Source organism: Capricornis sumatraensis, chromosome 19, assembly GCF_032405125.1.
Source record: "Capricornis sumatraensis isolate serow.1 chromosome 19, serow.2, whole genome shotgun sequence".
Lineage (NCBI taxonomy): Eukaryota > Metazoa > Chordata > Mammalia > Artiodactyla > Bovidae > Capricornis > Capricornis sumatraensis.
In genome coordinates this window covers 31,556,267-31,577,771 of record NC_091087.1, presented here as the reverse complement: position 1 = coordinate 31,577,771, position 21,505 = coordinate 31,556,267, and the positions used below count along the sequence as shown (strand labels likewise).

General features: G+C 39.8%; 1 protein-coding gene across 1 annotated transcript in view; it reads left to right on the top strand.

Moving 5' to 3' along the window:
• The window catches only part of ADAMTSL3 (ADAMTS like 3), a 309,610-nt gene that overhangs the window by 65,571 nt on the left and 222,534 nt on the right, over nt 1-21,505 (top strand). Inside the window, exon 4 of the mRNA XM_068990959.1 lies at nt 15,273-15,318. Coding sequence (XP_068847060.1) covers nt 15,273-15,318 — 46 coding nt within the window. The remainder of the gene's footprint in view (nt 1-15,272; nt 15,319-21,505) is intronic.

The window sequence follows — 21,505 nt, the reverse complement described above, 5'->3', positions numbered from 1 at the left end:
ATACATGTGACACATACAGCAATTCCCTCCTACCTTCTTCAACCCAATGGACAAACACAGAGTGTACTGTTTAGAGACGAGGTTTAACAATCCCATTTACAAAAACAGTACTTCCCATCAGTTTTTAAAAGCTATTTATAAGAAGCATTATTCTACTACTTCTACTTTCAACACATCAAACAATTCTAAATATCTAAAAGACTAGATATTGTCTTGTATTAGATACTTGTAAAAGTGGACTAGATACTTGTCCACTGTGTACACAGCACTGCAAAATAAACCTTCACTCATCTAAGTCTTGAACGAGACAAGAAATAATAATTATTTGGGGGCTTCCCCAGTAGTTCATCAGGTAAGGAATCCACCTGCCATGCAGGAGACATAGGAGATGTGGGTTTGATTCCTGGGTCAGGAAGATCCTCTGGAGGGGAAAGTGGCAACCCACTCCAGTTCTCTTGCCTGAAAAATCCCATGGACAGAGGAGCCTGGTGGGCTATAGTCCAAAGAGTCACAAAGAGTTGGACACGACTGAGGATGAGCACAAGAGAAGACACGAAACAGTGCTTATCATCTAGGGTACCTTCTAAACATGACCAGTTTGGCTTGAACGATTCCCTCCCTCACTTCCTCTCTCCACCACCAATCAAGTGGACAAGTACAGGCATGTGTAATGCTTAGAGTGACTGAACAAATTCATATCCAAAAGTCATTTACAGAAGACAAGCTGGCCTATGAATTTCCACACAATGTGTACTCCACACAATGTGTACAAAATGTGCTAATTTTACTTAAAATGTGTTAATTTTTTTACTGACTACTTTGTCATTCACTGGCAGCCTCATTCACCCCAAGCCTTCAACCAGTGCACAAATACAATGCAGTGTTCAAAGAGGTGGTTTGGCCACCCGCCTCAAACAATAATATTTCACAGGAATTTTAATAAAAAGATGTTTACAAAAGTAGAGGCTTTGTTATTGTTTAGTTGCTCAGTAGTGTCCGACTCTTTGTGACTCCATGGACTGCAGCATGCCAGGCTTCCCTGTCCTTCACCACCTCCTGGAGTTTGCTCAAACTCATGTCCATTCAGTCGGTGATGCCATCCAACCATCTCATCCTCAGTCATCCCCTTCTCCTCCTGCCTTCAATCTGGAAACTAGATGTTGCAAAATTAGGACTCATTTGTCCATTATATACACCACCAAACAAAATGCATATAACATACAGAAAATGGTTTGGTCCGAATATGTCCAGATATGAACACACTGGCATATTACCTTTTGCAGTTCTTTCTCTCCCACCTCCTCCAAACCACAGAACAAATACAGACAACAGTATACTTGCTCATGGAGGTGGTTTAACATTCAATACTCCCAAAGACAATAGTTCCTATGAATTTGAGCAAAAAGATATTTACAAAATGATATTTTATGATTTCTACATTTAACCTATGTCAGGCACTTCTAAACATCTAGATGGACTAGATGTTTCAAATAAGGACCTCATTTGTCCGCTATATACAGAGCAGTCTTGAATAAACTGTGCATATGAAACAGTTATAATCTGAAAATATCTTCAAAATACAGGCATTCTAGCCTAAGACCAACCTCCTTCCCATCTCTCTCCACTCCACCAACCCAGAAGCCAATAAAGCTCAATTTTTCAGAAGACAATCTTCCCTGGAAATTTTCACACAAAATGTACAAAATGTATTAATTTACTAACACTATTTCTGTCCTACACTAGCAATCTCTTTAACATCTAGAAAGACTATATGTTGTAAATTAGAACTCATTTGTCCCTTATATACACTATATACACAGCAAAGTGAAATAAAATTCACAAACATAAAAAACACAGTGCTTAGTCTTGCCCCGAGCTCTTTGCATTTCCTCCTTCCCCTGCCACCCCAACCTTCAACCAGTACATAGATACAATGAATGCAATGTTCAAAGAGGTTGGTTTGGCCACAACCACCCCCGCCCCAACAATATTTCAAAGGAATTTTAACATAAAGATGTTCACAAAATGTCTTTTTACTACTTCTAGTTTTAACATATATCAGGACTTCAGAACATTTAGAAAGACTGCTGCTGCTGCTGCTGCTTCAGTCGTATCCGACTCTGTGCGACCCCAGAGACTGCAGCCCACCAGGCTCCCCCGTCCCTGGATTCTCCAGGCAAGAACACTGGAGTGGGTTGCCATTTCCTTCTCCAATGCATGAAAGTGAAAAGTGAAAGTGAAGTTGCTCAGTTGTATCTGACTCCCAGCGACCCCATGGACTGTAGCCTACCAGGCTCCTCCGTCCATGGGATTTACCAGGCAAGAGTACTGGAGTGGGTTGCCATTGCCTTCTCTGTTAGAAAGACTAGATATTGCCAAAAAGTACTTATTGTCAACTATATTTATACAGTAGTGAGGAATAAAATGTACACACAAAACAATGGTTATAATATGGAAATGTTTTCTAAGGATGGCCAATCTGCTCTAGAACCTGCTTTACTTCCTCAGTGTCACCCATTCCATGTCCTCTAACCCACTGGACAAATGTGGACCTTGGGGGCTACTGAGGTCGCTTCTAGAGGTGGTCAAACAACTTCATTTAGAAATATCATTTCCAGAAGACATGTCTTTTCTATGGTTTAAAAAAGAAAAAAGGGCATTTACAAGATAGGTTATTTTATAACTTGACTTTATCATACTTCAGCAACCTCTTTGCATCTAGAAGGCCTAGATACAGTTTTCTTTTGAAAGGTTGAGGGGAAAGTTGAGAGCAGCTTTTTCATATTATAGACACAGGCTTTCTATAAATGGACAGTAAATCTTCCCAAAGGGCGATGGGCAGTAACTATTGGCTGCATGGGGTAAGTTATTCCATCATTTCTGTTAGTATCTTTCGACATCAAGGTCTTGGTAGAATCACCACCAACTGCAGAACCTTTAATTTCTACCCGTCACCCACCGCGGCTCCGCTCACCATCTGTGTGGTTAAAGCCTTTGTCAGCCCCCACGCGGTGAGCGGTCACCTCAGGTACCCAGTCCGTGCGGGTACCTGGCAGAGGCTTGGCCTAAGTCCTGCAGCCTTGGGCCAAGAAACCGGGTGGTTGGTCAGCGAGATCCGGGCTCTGGGCGGCCGCCGCCATTAGGCTGCAGAGGTGAGGGTGAGGGTCAGGTTTTCTGCGGCTTCCAGTGGGTGGCGGTGGTGAGAGCTCTGGGGCCCCGCAAGACACAGCCTAACCTGTCCGACTGAGTGCGGCTCAAGTTCACCTACCCACCGGGGGTTCCGGCACAGGGGCCCCCGGTTCACCCGCCCTCAGGAGGTCCCGTCCTGGGGGCCCCTAATACACCTGCCCACCGGAGGCCAGAGGACCTGGAGGGCGCCGGGGTGAAGGCCGCCATCTGCTTCTCACCGCGCTCCCTGCCGGAACTGTATGTAATATTCTTGAAATGCAAAGACTATAGACATGTAGAACACATCCGTAATTGCCTGGTATTAAAGAAGAGGTGAGGTGGGTGGAAAGAAGTTACAAACTATAGAAGACAATTTGAGGGATCCTTGTGATTCCTCGATACAAGAAGTGCTCTGTATTGACTGTCAACCTTACGGCAATTTAAAAAGTGGTGGAGAAAGGATGAATATTCCATACGTGGGGTTCAAATATGATTATTAATATCCGAAGGGAAAATATCGGAAAATGTCAATCCATTAAAGAATAAATTCCAGGTAGATTAAAATTGCTTATGAAAAGTGAATCTTGAAAACGTTTAGAAGAATAATATATAGAATATCTGTATGATCTCTGGGTGAGCTTTGTGTCCTTAACTAAGACACAAAGGGCATAAGTTACAAAGGAAAATATTCATAAATTCAAGCAGACTAAGCAAACACCTTTGTATCATAAAAATATATACTATAGGGACTTACCCTGGTGGTCCAGTGGTTAAGACACTGCACTTCCACTGCAGGGGGGGTCAGGGTTTGATCCTTGGTGAGGGAACTAGGATCCTGCATGCATGCCCTGTGTTGTGGCCAAAAAAAGAAAAAAGAAAGAAAAGCATAGAGTGGAAGAAAATCTTGATAATGAATATAACCAACAAGGAATTAGTGTATGAGATATTGAAATACAATAAAACAAAAGCAAACTAGTAGAAGAATGGGCAAAGGATATGAACAGGAAATTCACAGAAGGGGAACTTTCATAGTCTAAAACATGAAAATATTAACCTAACAACAAAAATGCAAAAAAATACAAAGTGAGATATTCCATATTCTTCAAACTGGGAAACTTTTCAGTTTAAAAATGCCAAGTATTGGCCTTGATATGTAAAAACAAGAATTTTTCTGTACTACTGATGGGAATGAAAATTGGTATTCCCACTTTAAAGGACAGTGTGTCATTATCTGGTACTAGTGAAGCTGTAAATGCCCACAACGGAACAGATCCACTAGAGTATGTATCCTACGAAACTAGTGCAAATGTACACTTTGTTGTTGTTGCTGAGTCACTCAGTTGTATCCGACTCTTTGTGACTCTTTGGATTGTAGCCTGTCAGGCTCCTCTGTCCATGGGATTTCCCAGGCAAGAATACTGGACAGGGTTTCCATTTCCTTTGGGGATCTTCCCGACCCAGGGATAGAACCCATGTCTCCTGTATTGCAGCTGTATTCTTTACTGCTGAGCCACCAGGGAAGCCTGCAAATGTAGTACCCTAGGTGACAGTATAAGATTGGTCATTGCAGAACCAACATAAACCTTCATAGACTTTTAAGAAAATCAATCAATACATAAAAAAGGATTGATGAATTTGAGTTGTATTTATAAATTGGATTACTCGAGTCATAAAAATGGATGGGTTAGAATTGCATCTATCAACATGGATATTTTCAGAAACATAGTGTTGAGACAAAAATATCAAGCTGTGGAAGGTTATGTAAACTATGATGCCATTTACTTGGTTACTTCTCACCAAGGGGCAGGAGGCAGGGGAATAGGATTGAGTAGGTTTGGCAGGGGGCTTCCACTAAATTTGTAATGACACGTTTCTTAAATCTGAAGAAAACTTTTAAGAAATGATGAAGCTTACTGGTGTAGGCATGAGTTTGCATCCTTCTGACATTTATTTGGACCTAAAATATTTCACAAATAATTGTAGAGACCCCAAAACAGTTCTATCCTAAATATTGCTATTGTATTTCAAGTCACCATTCTTGAATTAGTTTTTTTTTTTTTTTAGGACTTATGCAGTATTTTTTAGTCTGTTTATGTACACATCTTAACCTATATTTTAAAATTTACATTTGGTCCTGAGATTCTCCAAATTTTTTCTTGCTCCCTGAAGAGTCGGACACGACTGAGCAACTGAACTGAACTGAACTGAGCTCATCCAATTTGAATACATATTTGAAAGTAGGGAAGATTCTTTACCAAATATAAGAAAAAAAAAAAAGTTAAATGAGAGTGTAGTGTGTTCTAGGATGTTTACAGGAAGACAAGTGTGTGATGAGGGGATCTATGTTCTCAGCTTAGTTCCTGATACAAGGCCAGGCCTGTGATATACTCACTCTTTCCATGACTCTGATAAAAAAAAAACAGGGGCAGTAACATTATTTCTCTCCATAAAAATTAAATTAGATTATTTCAGAGGAAAGGCAGCAGGGTCATGAATAATTCTGTCATTCCTGCTCTGCACCTTTTAGGCAGCCCCAAACCTTATGTACCTACTCGCATATTGAGACGTTTCACTGTAATTTTGGAAGTACGCTGAGATTATTAAGAAAGAAATCTACTTCCCCTGGAAAGCTTATCAGGTCTCCTTATCCTTGAACAGCCTTAGAGACTCATTAAATCTTCATAAATATTGAGCTTTTGTGGTCAACTTTTCTTGGAAGAGGTATGCGGAGGTGGTTACATAAAAACCAACAGAAAGCTATCCCAAAGTTTTAGAAAGCATTTCAGTGCCTTCTCTTTTTGTCAGTGTCCTTTAAATTCATGATTTAGGAAAGGACATGAGTGTGGCTATTTTGCTTATGTATTTCTTTGTGGATAAGTTATTTCAGAATTTGATTACATTTAAATACACATAGTTCTTTTGCACTGTGGACCATATGCCAGCCAGAATGTCTCTTTTGCTTGCAGAAATTTGCAATTTGATATTCTAGTCAAGTGCCAACCATGGGAAAGACAGGTTTAAGTTAACTACTGTTTTAAAAAATTAATATATTTCTATTCTTCAAAACACATGCTTGTTAGTTTTTAAGACACTAGTATTTGAGTCAATATATCAGCAAATGAATGCAATAAATTATAATGCTATAAACTCCAGGGAAATTTTATTAATGTTTTTACTGTATCCTCTTGTGGAATCAACATATGTTTTTTATATATTCATAAAATTTATGGCTTCAAAAATCTTCAATTTCAGGGTGTTATGAATGTTGTAATGGATAGAAAATACATAATTGTGAAATGATGTTCTTAAATTTTTATATACTCCTGATAACCATTAGCTCTTACAAATAATAATTAGAATGAAATTAAAAACTTGGAAGTCATATTTCTGCAGCTCAGCTGCTTTGAGCCAAAGGAATTATTTCCAGAATAAGCTGGCAGGTTCCTGCTTGGGGAATTAGAACTTCAGTGTCCTTAGCTTTAAAATAACTTGCATTTTACTTTATTCCTCTTCATAAAGTGGCCATTCATTTTCATGCTAAATTGTAACCAAAGCATGCCACATCTAGAGGCCAGTCAGTGTGGGTTCAGCATGTGTTCAGTTGGACAAAGTGAAGTAGGATGTGAAAAATGTCCACCAGATGCTTGAGTTTAAAAACCCTTACTACTGAGTTATTGTGGGAACCAAGAGATAACCTTCCTGTATCCTTATATCCACATCCTAGTACATGATAGGTTCACCATAAAAAGTCATTGGAGAAGGAATGTGTCTAAAATGGTAGTTTATATTTTGAGAATTCATGAAATAAAATGCTCTTTTTTCATATCACTTTGCTTCAGTTGTAGTGGGATTTTTAGTAGAGATACACTTACATTTTAGGTTTAGATTTTCAGGCCCAACATTCAAGATTCCAGTTAGTGCCTCACAATTAGGATATAGCAGATGGCACTGGGGTATAGACCCGAACCATATGGTTATAACCAGTAGTTATGAGACATAACCATAGCTGCCACCAGCAAATAAGTGCTTTCCTTTCAGTGTTAAGTTTTTCAAAATTAGTTTTTTTTTTCATTTAAATCACTAAAATGAAACAATTACTAAAAATGCATCTGAAAAATTATTTCTTAAGTTCTAATACACTTTTAAAAAAAAGTCACTCTTTGTAAGTTTCCACAGTTTTTCTGTTCCCGTATTAAAATCAATTCAAATACAATCTTAAACCATGGTTTATAATTTCCTCCATAATTTTGAAATTAGAATCAAAAGCATTCTAGGGTTATAAGTCAGCATGATAGAAGAAGATTTTGGTTATCACTTTACAAATAGCTGTAAAAAGAAGAGAAGCGAAAAGCAAAGGAGAAAAGGAAAGATATACCCAATTTGAATGCAGGATTCCAAAGAATAGCAAAGAGAGATAAGAAAGCCTTCCTCAGCCATCAATGCAAAGAAATAGAGGAAAACAACAGAATGGGAAAGACTAGAGATCTCTTCAAGAAAATTAGAGATACCAAGGGAACATTTCATGCAAAGATGGGCTTGATAAAGGACAGAAATGGTATGGACCTAACAGAAGCAGAAGATATTAAGAAGAGGTGGCAAGAATACACAGAAGAACTGTACAAAAAAGATCTCCATCACCCAGATAATCATGATGGTGTGATCACTCACCTAGAGCCAGACATCCTGGAATGTGAAGTCAAGTTGGCCTTAGGAAGCATCACTACGAACAAAGCTAGTAGAGGTGATGGAATTCTAGTTGAGCTGTTTCAAATCCTAAAAGATGATACTGTGAAAGTGCTGCACTCAATATGCCAGCACATTTGGAAAACTCAGCAGTGGCCACAGGACTGGAAAAGGTCAGTTTTCATTCCAATCCCATCGAAAGGCAACACGAAAGAATGCTCAAACTACCGCACAATTGCACTCATCTCACACGCTAGTAAAGTACTGCTCAAAATTCTCCAAGCCAGGCTCTAGCAATACGTGAACTATGAACTTCCAGGTGTTCAGGCTGGTTTTAGAAAAGGCAGAGGAACCAGAGATCAAATTGTCAACATCCACTGGATCACGGAAAAAGCAAGAGAGTTGCAGAAAAACATCTTTTTCTGCTTTATTGACTATGCCAAAGCCTTTGACTGTGTGGATCACAATAAACTGTAATCTAAATAAACTGTGACTGTGTGGAAAATTCTGAAAGAGAAGGGAATACCAGACCACCTGACCTGCCTCTTGAGAAACCTATATGCGGGTCAGGAAGCAACAGTTAGAACTGGACATGGAACAACAGACTGGTTCCAAATAGGAAAAGGAGTACGTCAAAGCTGTATATTGTCACCCTGCTTATTTAACTTACATGCAGAGTACATCATGAGAAATGCTGGGTTGGATGAAGCACAAGCTGGAATCAAGATTGCCTGAAGAAATATCAATAACCTCAGATATGCAGATGACACCACCCTTATGGCAGAAAGTGAAGAACTAAAGAGCTTCTTGATGAAAGTGAAAAAGGAGAGTGAAAATGTTGGCTTAAAGCTCAACATTCAGAAAACTAAGATCGTGTCATCCAGTCCCATCACTTCATGGCCAATAGATGGGGAAACAGTGGAAACAGTGGCTGACTTTATTTTTCTGGGCTCCAAAATCACTGCAGATGGTGATTGCAGCCATGAAATTAAAAGACATTTACTCTTTAGAAGGAAAGTTATGACCAACCTAGAAGACAGTATATTAAAAAGCAGAGGTGATACTTTGTCAACAAAGGTCCATCTAGTCAAGGCTATGGTTTTTCCAGTAGTCATGTATAGATGTGAAGGCTGGACTATAAAGAAAGCTGAGTGCTGAAGAATTGGTGCTTTTGCACTGTGGTGTTGGAGAAGGCTCTTGAGAGTCCCTTGGACTGCAAGGAGATCCAACCAGTCCATCCTAAAGGATATCAGTCCTGGGTGTTCATTGGAAGGACAGATGTTGAAGTTGAAACTCCAATACTTTGGCCACCTGATGCAGAGAGCTGACTCATTTGAAAAGCCCCTGATGCTGGGAAAGATTGAGGGCAGGAGGAGAAGGGGATGACAGAGGATGAGATGGTTAGATGGCATTACTGTCTCAACGGACATGAGTTTGGGTAGACTCCGGGAGTTGGTGATGGACAAGGAGGCCTGGCGTGCTGCGGTTCATGGGGTCGCAAAGAGTCAGACACAACTGAGTGACTGAACTGAACTCCCTAATCTGTTAGCTCTTTCCTCGGTTGGGGCCTTTCCGGAAAAAAAAAAAAAAAAAAAAAAAAACAGAATACTTCAAATTACCCTTTCACTTTTTTCTATAATTTATTTTCTTCCTTTATCCACACATCATAAACACAATGAAATGAGTCATGTAAGTAGATGACCTTGTCCACTGGCCTGGCTGTTGTTTCCCAGGAGAATGGAGCCGTATCCTTTTGACCAAGAAAGAGAGTTCTCCACCCTCATAAATTTTCCCTGCCAGACCCCCAGTTTGGTGCTTCTGGAATGTTTAAAATTTAATGTATCCTGGTTAGGAGTTTAATAAATTTTAATTTATACCTTTGATGAGTCACAAAGATGGAAATATATAGTGTTAGAAAATACTAAGACTGGATCAGCCTATTGTGATAATATAGAAAGACGTTCTCAGTGAATAGTCAAGAGAACTATATACCTGGATTCTTGTCTCTATAGGTCCCATATATAGCTTATTATTAAACTCATCACATCAATTTAGAGCTGTATCTTTACTTTTTAGCTCAATAACAATTTGCATTCATTTCTGTATCACCAGTACTCAGCCCTATGCCTAATACATATATTGTACTCAAATAGTTTTGATTAAATGAATGAATGTATAACTGATAAAATATAACCTAATTCATTGTTTGAAAATTGGAACAGACATTAAAACTCTTAGGAGTGCTACTCAGCAAAAGGCTGAGTTAGTTTAATTTGTTGCCTCCATATACCTCAGTTCAGTTCAGTTCAGTCATTCAGTTGTGTCTGACTCTTTGCGACCCCATGAACTGCAGCACGCCAGGCCTCCCTGTCCATCACCAACTCCCTGAGTCTACCCAACTCGTCTATTGAGTCAGTGATGCCATCTAACCATCTCATCCTCTGTCATCCCTTTCTCCTCCGGCCTTCAATCTTTCCCAATATTAGGCTCTTTTCAAATGTGTCAGCTCTTTGCATCAGGTGGCCAAAATATTGGAGTTTCAGCTTCAACATCAGTCCTTCCAATGAATACCCAGGACTGATCTCCTTTAGGATGGACTGGTTAGATCTCCTTGCAGTCCAAGGGACTCTCAAGAGTCTTCTCCAACACCACAGTTCAAAAGCATCAATTCTTCGACGCTCAGCTTTCTTTATAGTCCAGCTCTCACATCTATACATGACTACTGGAAAAACCATAGTCTTGACTAGATGGACCTTTGTTGACAAAGTAATGTCTCTGCTTTTTAATATGCTATCTAGGTTGGTCATAACTTTCCTTCCAAGGAGTAAGCGTCTTTTAACTTCATGACTGCAATCACCATCTGCAGTGATTTTGGAGCCCCCGCAAATAGTCTTGACACTGTTTCCACTGTTTCCCCATCTATTTGCCATAAAGTGATGGGACTGGATGGCACGATCTTAGTTTTCTGAATGTTGAGCTTTAAGCCAACTTTTTACTCTCCTCTTTCACTTTCATCAAGAAGCTCTTTAGTTCTTCTTCACTTTCTGCCATAAGGGTGGTGTCATCTGCATATCTGAGGTTATTGATATTTCTTCCAGCAATCTTGATTCGAACTTGTGCTTCATCTAGCCCAGTGTTTCTCATGATGTACTCTGCATATAAGTTAAATAACCAAGGTGACAATATACAGCTTTGACGTACTCCTTTCCCAATTTGAAACCAGTCTGTTGTTCCATGTCCAGTTCTAACTGTTGCTTCCTGACCTGCATACAGGTTTCTCAAGAGGCAGGTTAGGTGGTCTGGTATTCCCATCTCTTTCAGAATTTTCAACAGTTTATTGTGATGCACACAGTCAAAGGCTTTGGCATAGTCAATAAAGCAGAAATAGATTTTTCTGGAACTCTCTTGCTTTTTTGATGATCCAGCGGATGTTGGCAATTTGATCTCTGGTTCCTCTGCCTGTTCTAAAACCATCATATACCTCAAAGACAATGGAATCTTATCATTATTGAATTCTGTCTTTGGCTCTTAGATTGGTAATTCTCAACCAGTAGGAGGTCTGTAACTCTAATGCTATGGGTTTAGTTTTATAACATTCATCTTCAAAATGTATAAGGGAATGTACACATGTATACATTTTTAAATATAAATTAAGACCAAAAAGATAAAAAGAGGTAGCCAAATGAAAATTGAGTACCTCGTCTGTATTTCAGTTCAGAAATGTAACTATCATTTAGGTAATGCTTTTGGAGGCCGCTGTAGTGCTCTTCATTTCACTCCAAAATGTCTTTGTCCCGTATGTTTTCTAACTCCTGTTAGGGATTGGATCTTTCAGAAAACAGATATGAAGAGACTAGGATACAAGCTGCAGTTAAAACAGAAAGTTAGGTGAGGATGGTTTGAGAAGTAGATGGAGAAGGGTGAGTTCATGAAGGATTGCAAAGAAAGAAAAAGTGTATCAGAGTTGTTCCCTGGTGACCTTGTGGTTTGGATTCCAGGCTTTCATGTTCACTGCCGTGGCCCAGGTTCAATCCCTGCTCGGGGAACTGAGATCCCACAAGCTGCACAGTACTTAAGAATTACAAATATTCTTGGAACAAGAGAGTAATCAAAATTATATTCTGAGAATAATATACAACACTGAAAATAAAGACCCTGAGTATTCCAGTCAAAAAGGCCAAACATTTTTAGTCAAAATAGATGAAAATAAACACATGACTATTAATAGGTACACCCTAACTGTGGTTTTTGCTTAAAATGTTAATGAAACAAAACACTATATGCTTCCACAAAAAAAAAAAAAAATACATGTACAATAGAATAAAACTCAGACTTGTCTTCTGCACGTCTAAATGTCAAAGGTCAATAAAGCATGTCTACAGTTTTGAGGGGAAAGGATCATGAAAAAGGTAATAGATGTTGCAGTGTTACCTTTCCTCTGTGAAACACAAAGGTCAGTAATGTGGGAGACATTTACCCTTCTTGAAGAAACAACCAAGTCAAATAATACTTAGCCAACCAAGAGTTAAAAATGCATGCATGAAGAGTCATAAGATGAAACAACTGGTATTTGTTACCCATTTTTAGATATGTATCCTAAATTTGGACAAAAATGGAAGCACAAAAATATTTAGCAGAAAATTATTATATAAAATAAGAAGACTCAGCTATCTTGCTCATGAGTATTTACCCAAGAGAACTGAAGTTGTGTTCACACAAAACCTGTGTGTGAATGTTTACAACATTTGTGTTTATAATTGCTAAAAGCTGGAAACAACCCAAATATCCAGCTGGTGAATAGGTAAATTGTGTGATACACACAGTGGAATACTTTTCAGCAGTTAAGGAGTGAACTACGGGTACACATATTAACACGGATGGATATAGTCAAAAGATATACTGTGTGATTCCATTTACAGGATAAGGTAAAGTTAATGGGGGCAGAAAACAAGTCAATGGCTGCCAGGAGCTGAGGGTGGAGAGAAGTTGGCTACAGGGGGGCAACCTGAGGGCATTTATGGGATGATGGATCTGTTCCACATGTTGATTGTGGCAGTGCTTACACAACTGTATGGGTTTGTTAAATCTCATGGAATTGTGAGCCACCCCAAAAGTGAATTTTACTGTACATAAATTTTAAAAGTAGGGAAAAACAAGAGACAGCGCAAGTGCCTACAAAAGTTAATGTGTGTGTGTATTGTGTGTGTGTGTGTGTTGCTCAGTCATGCCTGACTCTGTGATCCCATGGACTGTAGCCTGCCAGGCTCCTCTGTCCATGGGATTCTCCAGGCAAGAATACTGGAGTGAACTGCCATTTCCTACTCCAGGGGATCTTCCCCACCCAGGGATGGAACCCGGGTCTCCTACATTGCAGGCAGCTTCTTTACTGTCTGAGCCATCAGGGAAGCCCAGTGTCTGTACAACAGTGTGAATATACTTACAGTTTTGCATAGTATACTTAAAATTGGTTAGGATTGTAGATTTTATGTGGTGTATATTTTACCACAATTTTTGAAAATTCAAATGCAAAACAATAAGACAAGTAATGTATTTATAATGGTTTATTATGTAGTCATTAAACAATTTTTCCAGGGAATTATTAATAAAATAGGAATATGGTTATAATATCAAGTTAACTGAATACACAGTTGAATTGGCTATAAATAAATCTATAAATAAATTATAGCAGAAACACTGGAAGATGAAATGCTAAAATATTAAGGGTAAAGGTCTTGATGATGGGATTTTTTAAAAATGATATATTTTCCTCCTTTATACTTCTTGGCACATTATTAGTTTTCACTTATTCTTTTTATAGTTGATAAAAATAGAATCGTCAGAAAGGGTATGCAGTGAATTATATATTGCTGACATAGACTGGTTCAGTCATTTCATATAGGCTCATATTTAAATCACACCAGCAAAGAAAATAAAATGATCTCTTTGGACTCAATTTGTAGCAGTTCTGTTCTTCCCAGATTAACTATTCTAAAACAAATGACATAGTGACAGTTGACTTTTAATTCAAGATTGGGAGTTAAGCCTGTGTTTAGCTTTTCTGGCTCCAAATTTGCCATTGAATGGCCAAGGAAACATAAAGGGTAAAAACATAACTCCATGGAGAAGTTGGAAAAGTTTACAGGTGAGTTATCTGAAGGAGTTAATGTATATAGAAAATGTAGAGCAGCAAGCCCGACACTGAGGAGGGGACCTGCCAGATGGAATTCCAGACATCCGGAAGGAAAGTCTGCCTGAAAAATGAGTGCAGGGTCCCAGAGCAAGTGGCTGGAGGGGAGGGGGGGAGTGTGTGTGGTGGTCATCCTGGATTCTCAAACCTATATGTATATGGGGATATGACTTCAGACCCTACAATATCGGTAGTCTAAGGAAGTTGCCCCAACACTATTTTGTAGCGTTTCTTTAGTAAGACCAGTGGCTGAAGTAAAATATAAGCATTGCCACAAGCTAATTCCTGGCAGAGACAGTTGTATTTCTTAAGACTATTTTCACAGTTAATGTGAATGTTGTAACATATGAAAATATGATTGAATATTCCTGTTCAATGCATTAGGAAACTTTTTGTTTTTTAGGAATTATGCTTTTAAAAATTTTTTGCTTTTTAAACTTTATTGAGGTATAGTTGATTTACAATGTAACTTCTGCCCTTCAGCATGGTGACTCAGTTATGCATATTTAATTCTTTTTTATATTCTTTTCCATATGGTTTATCATAGATATTGAATATAATTCCCTGTGCTGTAGTCCAACCTTGTTCTTTATCCATCCTATATATACTAGCTTGCATCTGCTAATCCCAAGCTCCCAGTCCACTCTTGCCAACTGCCCTACCTTGGCAAACATTAAGTCCGTTCTCCTTGTCTGTGAGTCAGTTTCTGTTTCATAGATATGCTCATTTGTGTCATATTTTAGATTTCACATATAAGTGAGATGGTTGTTTTGATTAGAGAGGGAGGTTATAGAGCGCCCAGTTAACTTGGTGACCTCAGCAAGTAAGGAAGAGAAATTCTCCCACAGAGGGGTGCTACACAAAATGCTTCTGCCAGTACCTTTCCTTTCCTTTTCACAGGGGGAGAGAAAACATATGCACACATTATACACATGCGTGCACACACACACACACTATACACAGTACTATAATACTATTAATTTCAGTGGTTATATGAACCCTAGGGTTAAAACTGTGCTTAAGTAATACTATTACATGAATTCAGCTAAAGAATTCACTATTGTGACAGTTCTATGAGACTTTTTGGCCTCCTGATTCCTAAAAGTTATTTCTTAGAATTTAAACTTTGAATTTTTGAGTCAGTGTTCATGAATAAGTTTTACAAGTGCCTCTTTTTTCCTTTTTTTCCCCTTGCTTGCAACTTCCATGAAATCCATATTTTTTTCCCCTGCAGGAATTGTGAAGGGCAGAATATTCGATACAAGACATGCAGCAATCATGTAAGTTCTGTCATAAAAATATATAATCCCATAAAATATGTTCATGTTTTAAGTAATAACATTATGTATTGTAAAGCTAATGGCCTCTTGGTACTCCTTGTGGAAAATTTGAATATTTGTTTAATTGATGACAGGTTTTGTGTATCTCATACCTTCCATTTATACTACCTTTTTTAGGTCACTTTATGGTCTAATTTGGTAAGCATTTAATAATTTCTGATTTCATAGAAACAATACATAATACTTATAAATGCCTTCCAAGTTCAAAGTGCTCTATGTGTGGGATTTCACCTGACCCTCACAACCATCTCTGAGATGCTGGCATATGAGGTGTGGTTAGTTTTTTCAAATGAGGGGCCTGGAGTTGAGGGAGGTGAAATTATTTTCCAGAGACCACGTGGGAAGAGTACAGACTTGATCTTCTCTAGTGCTGTTTCTCGTGCTCCAAAACACCTGTCCTGCCCCCTGCAAAATGTATTAAGGAGTACTGAAGGTCGTGACTCAAGAAAATCACACCTGGGAAGGTTTTATAAACCTTACTCTCATCCTACAGTGATCAAAATGAACAAAAAATAAAATTCCAATACAAATGTGCAATGCAAAATAAATGTCAGAAAACACAAATCCTATTTTATACCCACATTGAAATGACAGGAGTTCAAAGGAAATTCTGAAACCCTGGAGATCTAAATCCATTTATTCTAAATATTTCACTTACTGGGGGACTGTCCTCTCTCCTCCTCCTCTGTCCTGGGCCAGTATGAGACTGCAGTCCTGAATAAGCATTTCTGTTCTACTGACTGGAACTTCTCTTCCATGGGCAGCTCTGGACTTGGGGAGTAGAGAACACACAGTTTTAGCAAGACCTTTTGTCTGTGGAATTCAAGCCATGTTTCAGTCTGTTTTAATAAGTGACGAAGCAGAAATGTTTCTTTCTCAAACATGGGTGGGAAAAATTCTTATTTATTGAGCAGAGGATGAGATGGTTGGACAGCATCACCAACTCAATGGACATGAGTTTGAGCAAACTCCAGGAGATATTGAAGGACAGAGGAGACTGGCGTGCTGCAGTCCATGGGGTCGCAGAGAGTCAGACATGACTTAGCGACTGAATGACATCAACAAATTTTTAGGGCATTCAAAATACAATGACACCCAGCCCTCAGGTAGATATATTTGTGTTCACTATGTCCTAAAAGGGATTTTGGGAGTCAAAGCAAATAGGTTTCGTGTGTCCTTAAGACAAGATGAGCTTGGAGAATCGAGCAACACACGTGTGCTTAGGTACACAATTAAGTGAGCTGGAATCCAGGAGGAGATGAAGGAGGGAGAAAAGCTGACCTTAGCATAGATGCAGGCTGGAATTTAGGTATAAGCAGAGTCTAGCATGTGGATGCATGAGCAGCCTGGGGGACTTACACACACGACTTTTAGATCTGCTGCCTTTTGCCTGGGTACATTATATTTTTTAATTGCTGTTGTAATGCATTACAACACACTTGCTTACAGCAACACAAATTTATCTTATAGTTCTGAAGGTCGGAGGTCTGATAACGGCCTCACTGGGCTAAAATTAATATGTGTCGGCAGATCTGCATTCCTTCTGGAGTCTCCAGGGAAGGATCTGTTTCTTTGTCTTTTCCAGCTTCTAGAGGCTGCCCTTATTCCTTGGCTTGTGGACCCCTTTTCCGTCTTCAAAGCCAGCAACACTACATCTCTCTGTCCATTATTATGTAGTCACATTGGCCTTTGGTGACAACTGAACAAGTTTTGCCTACCCAGATAATCTAGGATAATCTCCCCACCTCAGAGTCCTTAACTGTAGTCAAAGGATGCTTTGAGCAAAGCCCCTTTTGCCATATAAGGTAGCCTAATCACAGGTCCTAGGGATTATGTTTTGACTATCTTTGGGGAAGGTGCATTATTCTGATGAACACCATGGAACTGCTTGTCTTCTCAAACAAATTGGTATGGCAAATTCCTTGCAGTCATTCCAGAATAAATTTCACAACAGTATACTCTCAAGCAGTACTCTGTGAAGCTATCTGGGGGATTCATTTGAAATGCCCAGATCAAGATAAAAAGGTGATAAAGATCTAGGATTATTGGGCCATACAATATAGAGATATATAGAGAGATAAAACATAATCTCTAAAATTGGTGTGTATTGGTTACAATGGTCAAACTCAAACTTTGGTTTGAGTGAAGGTCTGATGCCTTTCAGGCTCTGAGGGTCTTGAGAGTACCTTGATACATAACTGATGCCCCCCTCAGAGGAATCTGCAGAAATCTTTACCACCTCTAGGCTGGTAAGAAGGAGATGCTTAGGAGGTGGGAGCTAGTGGATAGGACAGCCATGTAAATGTCACCCTCTTCTGTTTCTCAGAGTTGAAGTCCTACGAGGGTTGTTAGAGAGATTTCAATAGAATAGGACATTAGTTTCTGCACTTGTCGTTACAAATGCAGAGTTTCCAACAACATTCTTTACAGGGAGGAAGGGCACCCTGTGGCAGGTCTCTCATATCGGTGGTGTTCAGGGTGCCTCTCCCTCTCCATGTGCCAAGTATCTGTAGCCACGATACTCAAGCCCTGCTGCAGACCACATGGATAAAGGCATCCCTAGCTGCAGGGCTGATGATCTGTAGAAGATCTGTTCCTCTTCAGAAGTGATTATAGAAACCTTGCAAGGGTGTCCAATGCAGTAAGTCTATGTGCATGCATGCATGCTGAGTCGCTTCAGTCGTGTCTAACTCTTTCCTGACCCCATGGACTGTAGCCCGCTAGGCTCCTCTGTCCATGGGATTCTCTAGGCAAGAATACTGGAGTGGATTGCCATGCCCTCCTCCAGGGGATCTTCCTGACCCAGGGATCGAACCTGTGTCTGTCATGTCTCCTGCTTGGGCACGTGGGTTCTTTACCACTAGAACCATTCTGGATGTAACCAGAATGAACTCAGGGTACAAATATGGTCACATCTTGATTTCTTTTTTTACATGTAATTACTTGAGATGCCTCCTGTTTTATTAATTAGGGATTTAGAATAACCTTGTTGAAATCTCCAAGGAGTCCAGAGAGCAGGAGTGGGGACTGTTCTGCAGCCCTCATCAAGTGGAGGGAGAACTGAGTTATGAGTCCTGCTGTTACTTCTCAACGCTTCCAATGTCCTCACTGAAATAGGCCACACTCGTTCAGTAGTCAGTGGCTCCCCTGTCCCTGGGGATGGGACACATCACTCACTCCTCTGAAGGAAGCTGCCTTCAGTGATTCCCAGGTCAGGCACTCTTTTATAAGGGAAACTTGCTTTGTGATCCAAAGATGCCTGCACCTACAGTGCTGGGGACCTGAGAGCTCTATGTGATGGGACTGCAAGATCTCCCATTCCATCCAAGGGATGTCACTCAGTGGCCACGAAGGGGAGTGTGCTGAATTGAGAAGCAGAAGCCACTGCCGGTGAGCCCTGGAGACCTGACATTCGGTCCTGTTCCCAAGGTTGCTAATACTTTTCTGTTCCTGGTTATTTGAAGGCTCAGGCTCTCAGCTTTAGGACCATGTAATTTTTCACATGTGTATCAGCTTTCTAACTCCCAATCAAGATCAATAATAATAGCAACAATAATGGCTCAGACTCATTAAGTACTACTAAAAATCCTAGGCATTGTTCTGAGTGCCTTTTCATGAATAAGTAAATTTAATCCTCATACTCCCTACAAAGTTGAAAGTGATTAGGGGAGATGAGACTTTGGACTGGAAGGCCTGTGAGGTGAAGGGAACAGAGCATGCCTGTGTGCAGTCCTATGGCTTCGGATAATGGCTGTCCTCAGACATGATCCTCCGATCAGCACTCAGCGTGGACTCTTGCCGCCAGGGCTGGGCCACTGAGGCCTCAGGGAAGAATTATCCTTATCAGGGGTATATGGAGAAGTGGAGAAGTTCCAAGAGCAGTCATGCATGTTAGCAAGGAGGCCTTACACCTGAATTCACTCACTCATATGTTTTTATACCAGGCTTTATGGGATTAAAGGTACAGCTAGAAGAGAGCAAAGGGAACATATTTTTAAAAATGAGTATATCATAATTGGGAAAGAGTGTTTTTGTAGCCTGAACCCATTTTTATACAAACACAGACTGAGGCATGTGTAATTCTGCACAGTGGGTTCCCTGGGCTCCCTGACAGTTTTCCAGAAGAGGTAACATTTCATGTGACCCTTGAAAGATCCTTTATACTCTGGATCCTATATTCATAGGCTAATTTCTGAGAGTTTTTTCTTAGAGCTGTTTTTTTTTTTTTTCCCATTACTCCTACATTAGGCAAGGACCTCTTCCTCTCATATCTGTCTCAGAACTCCAGCCCATCTTGTTATCATCCTGGCCCTCCTAAAATGCCATGTATTGTGTCCCTTTTTTGTGTCACTCCCCACCATATGTCTTTATTGCTTTCAATTCCCCTCACTTGCATTTCAGGCCCTCCAGCAGTTGGTGAGATTTATATCTTATTCACCCTGGCTGGACAAGGCTGTGCCTCATAGATACTGAACTTATTTCTACTGTTTGCCTTTTGCTTACGTTGTCTCTCATATCTTGTCCTATTCACATCATATCACCCTTTAGGTCCCTTCTGAACTGTTACTTCTTCATGATGCATCATTTGCTTATTCTAGCTGATAATGGCCACCTATGGTAATTTATTTTTATGTTGGGAAATTTGGCATTTGGTATGTAAGAGGATCGTGAAATTTAGCTCATACTACAATATGGATAGGAAGATAAGATAAAATGTTCATATTTGCTTATACAAAAATCGTATTTCTCCTGAATCGCTACTCACTGGTTATCTAGGGGAATATATCTAATCCAAATTAAAGTTTGGTCCAGTCCCATTATATAAATCATCTCTTAGGAAATGGTCTCTGTCACATAAAAATACTCAGTTTATCAGATAGTCTGTGTCTCGACTTCTCTCCCTAAGTCGTCCATGCTAGTTGATGTGTTCTCATGGCTTTAGGAAGGAAGGGAGACCTCTGTCTTTAGAATGGTCCTTGAATGGGTGCTGTTTGTTGTCTGCTGTATCTCATTCCCACTCCACCTCCCTCTCTCCCCTTCCTCCCATCTCTTGCCCTCCTTATCTCCCTCTTCATCTCTCCTCCTCCTTCTCCTTTTCCATTTCTGTGCCTCCCAGGCCAGCTACTCCTTCCTGACTGAGTCAAATCTTCCTGATTAGGATTTATTCTCTCCTTACCAGACTGATTCTTTCCTAATCAAGTCTATTTATTCAATTTTAAATTTAATTTTTGGATAACAATTTTATTTCTTTCATTACAAAGTCCAGCTGTAAGTCTACAAACAGCAATAGATAACCTACTGTTTCAATGAATTCCATGTACATGGATTCTACATCTCCAATAAGATAACAAGCTCACTAGGTAGTTTATGGATGATATTATTCTTTTGTGTTCCTCACAGCATGTCACCTGGGCAAAACCCATAAAGTATATTTAATAAATAAGTGTTGTCTTGAACTTAACTGATGTGAAGAAATACTTCTTGGGCAAAGGGAAGCAGAAGCATGTTTGGCATCCAAGCTTCCTAAACATCAACTAAACTTTAGACACAAGGATCCCTAGATTGTCTCGAGCCAGGGCATGGAACCCAGCTGAAGCAGACTAGACAGGCTTAATGTTGACACTGGAAGAGCACCATGTGAATGAAAGCAATAATATAAGTAGTCACTGTCCCCCAGAATGACTAGAAAGCAGTATCATGGGATGGAATGCTCATTACTTTGGGACTCAGTCTTGGCTCTGTCATATTCTAGTTGTCTGTCTTTGAGCTAGCGACCGAAGACCTTCTGGATCTGTTTCCTCCCTTTATGAAAACGAGGCTAATGAAATCCTGACATACCCCATGTGAAGGGTGGTTATGACGAGAGAATGTCAGTGATATTTCCTGGTAAACAAGAAAACACTGTCCAGATATATGGCTGTCTTAATCAGGGGTCATCATTTGTAAGGAATAGAAGCCTACTCAGATTAGCTTAAAGAAATGGAATTCACTGAATGGGTGGGTGGATGTTTAGTGGAATTTAGGCATAAGCACATCTCAAGGACCCAGGAATCAGAAAGTGAAGCCTGGGTTACTTACTCCTTCAGTTGAAACCCATGGTTTGTGATCTGACCTTCTTTCATGTCTA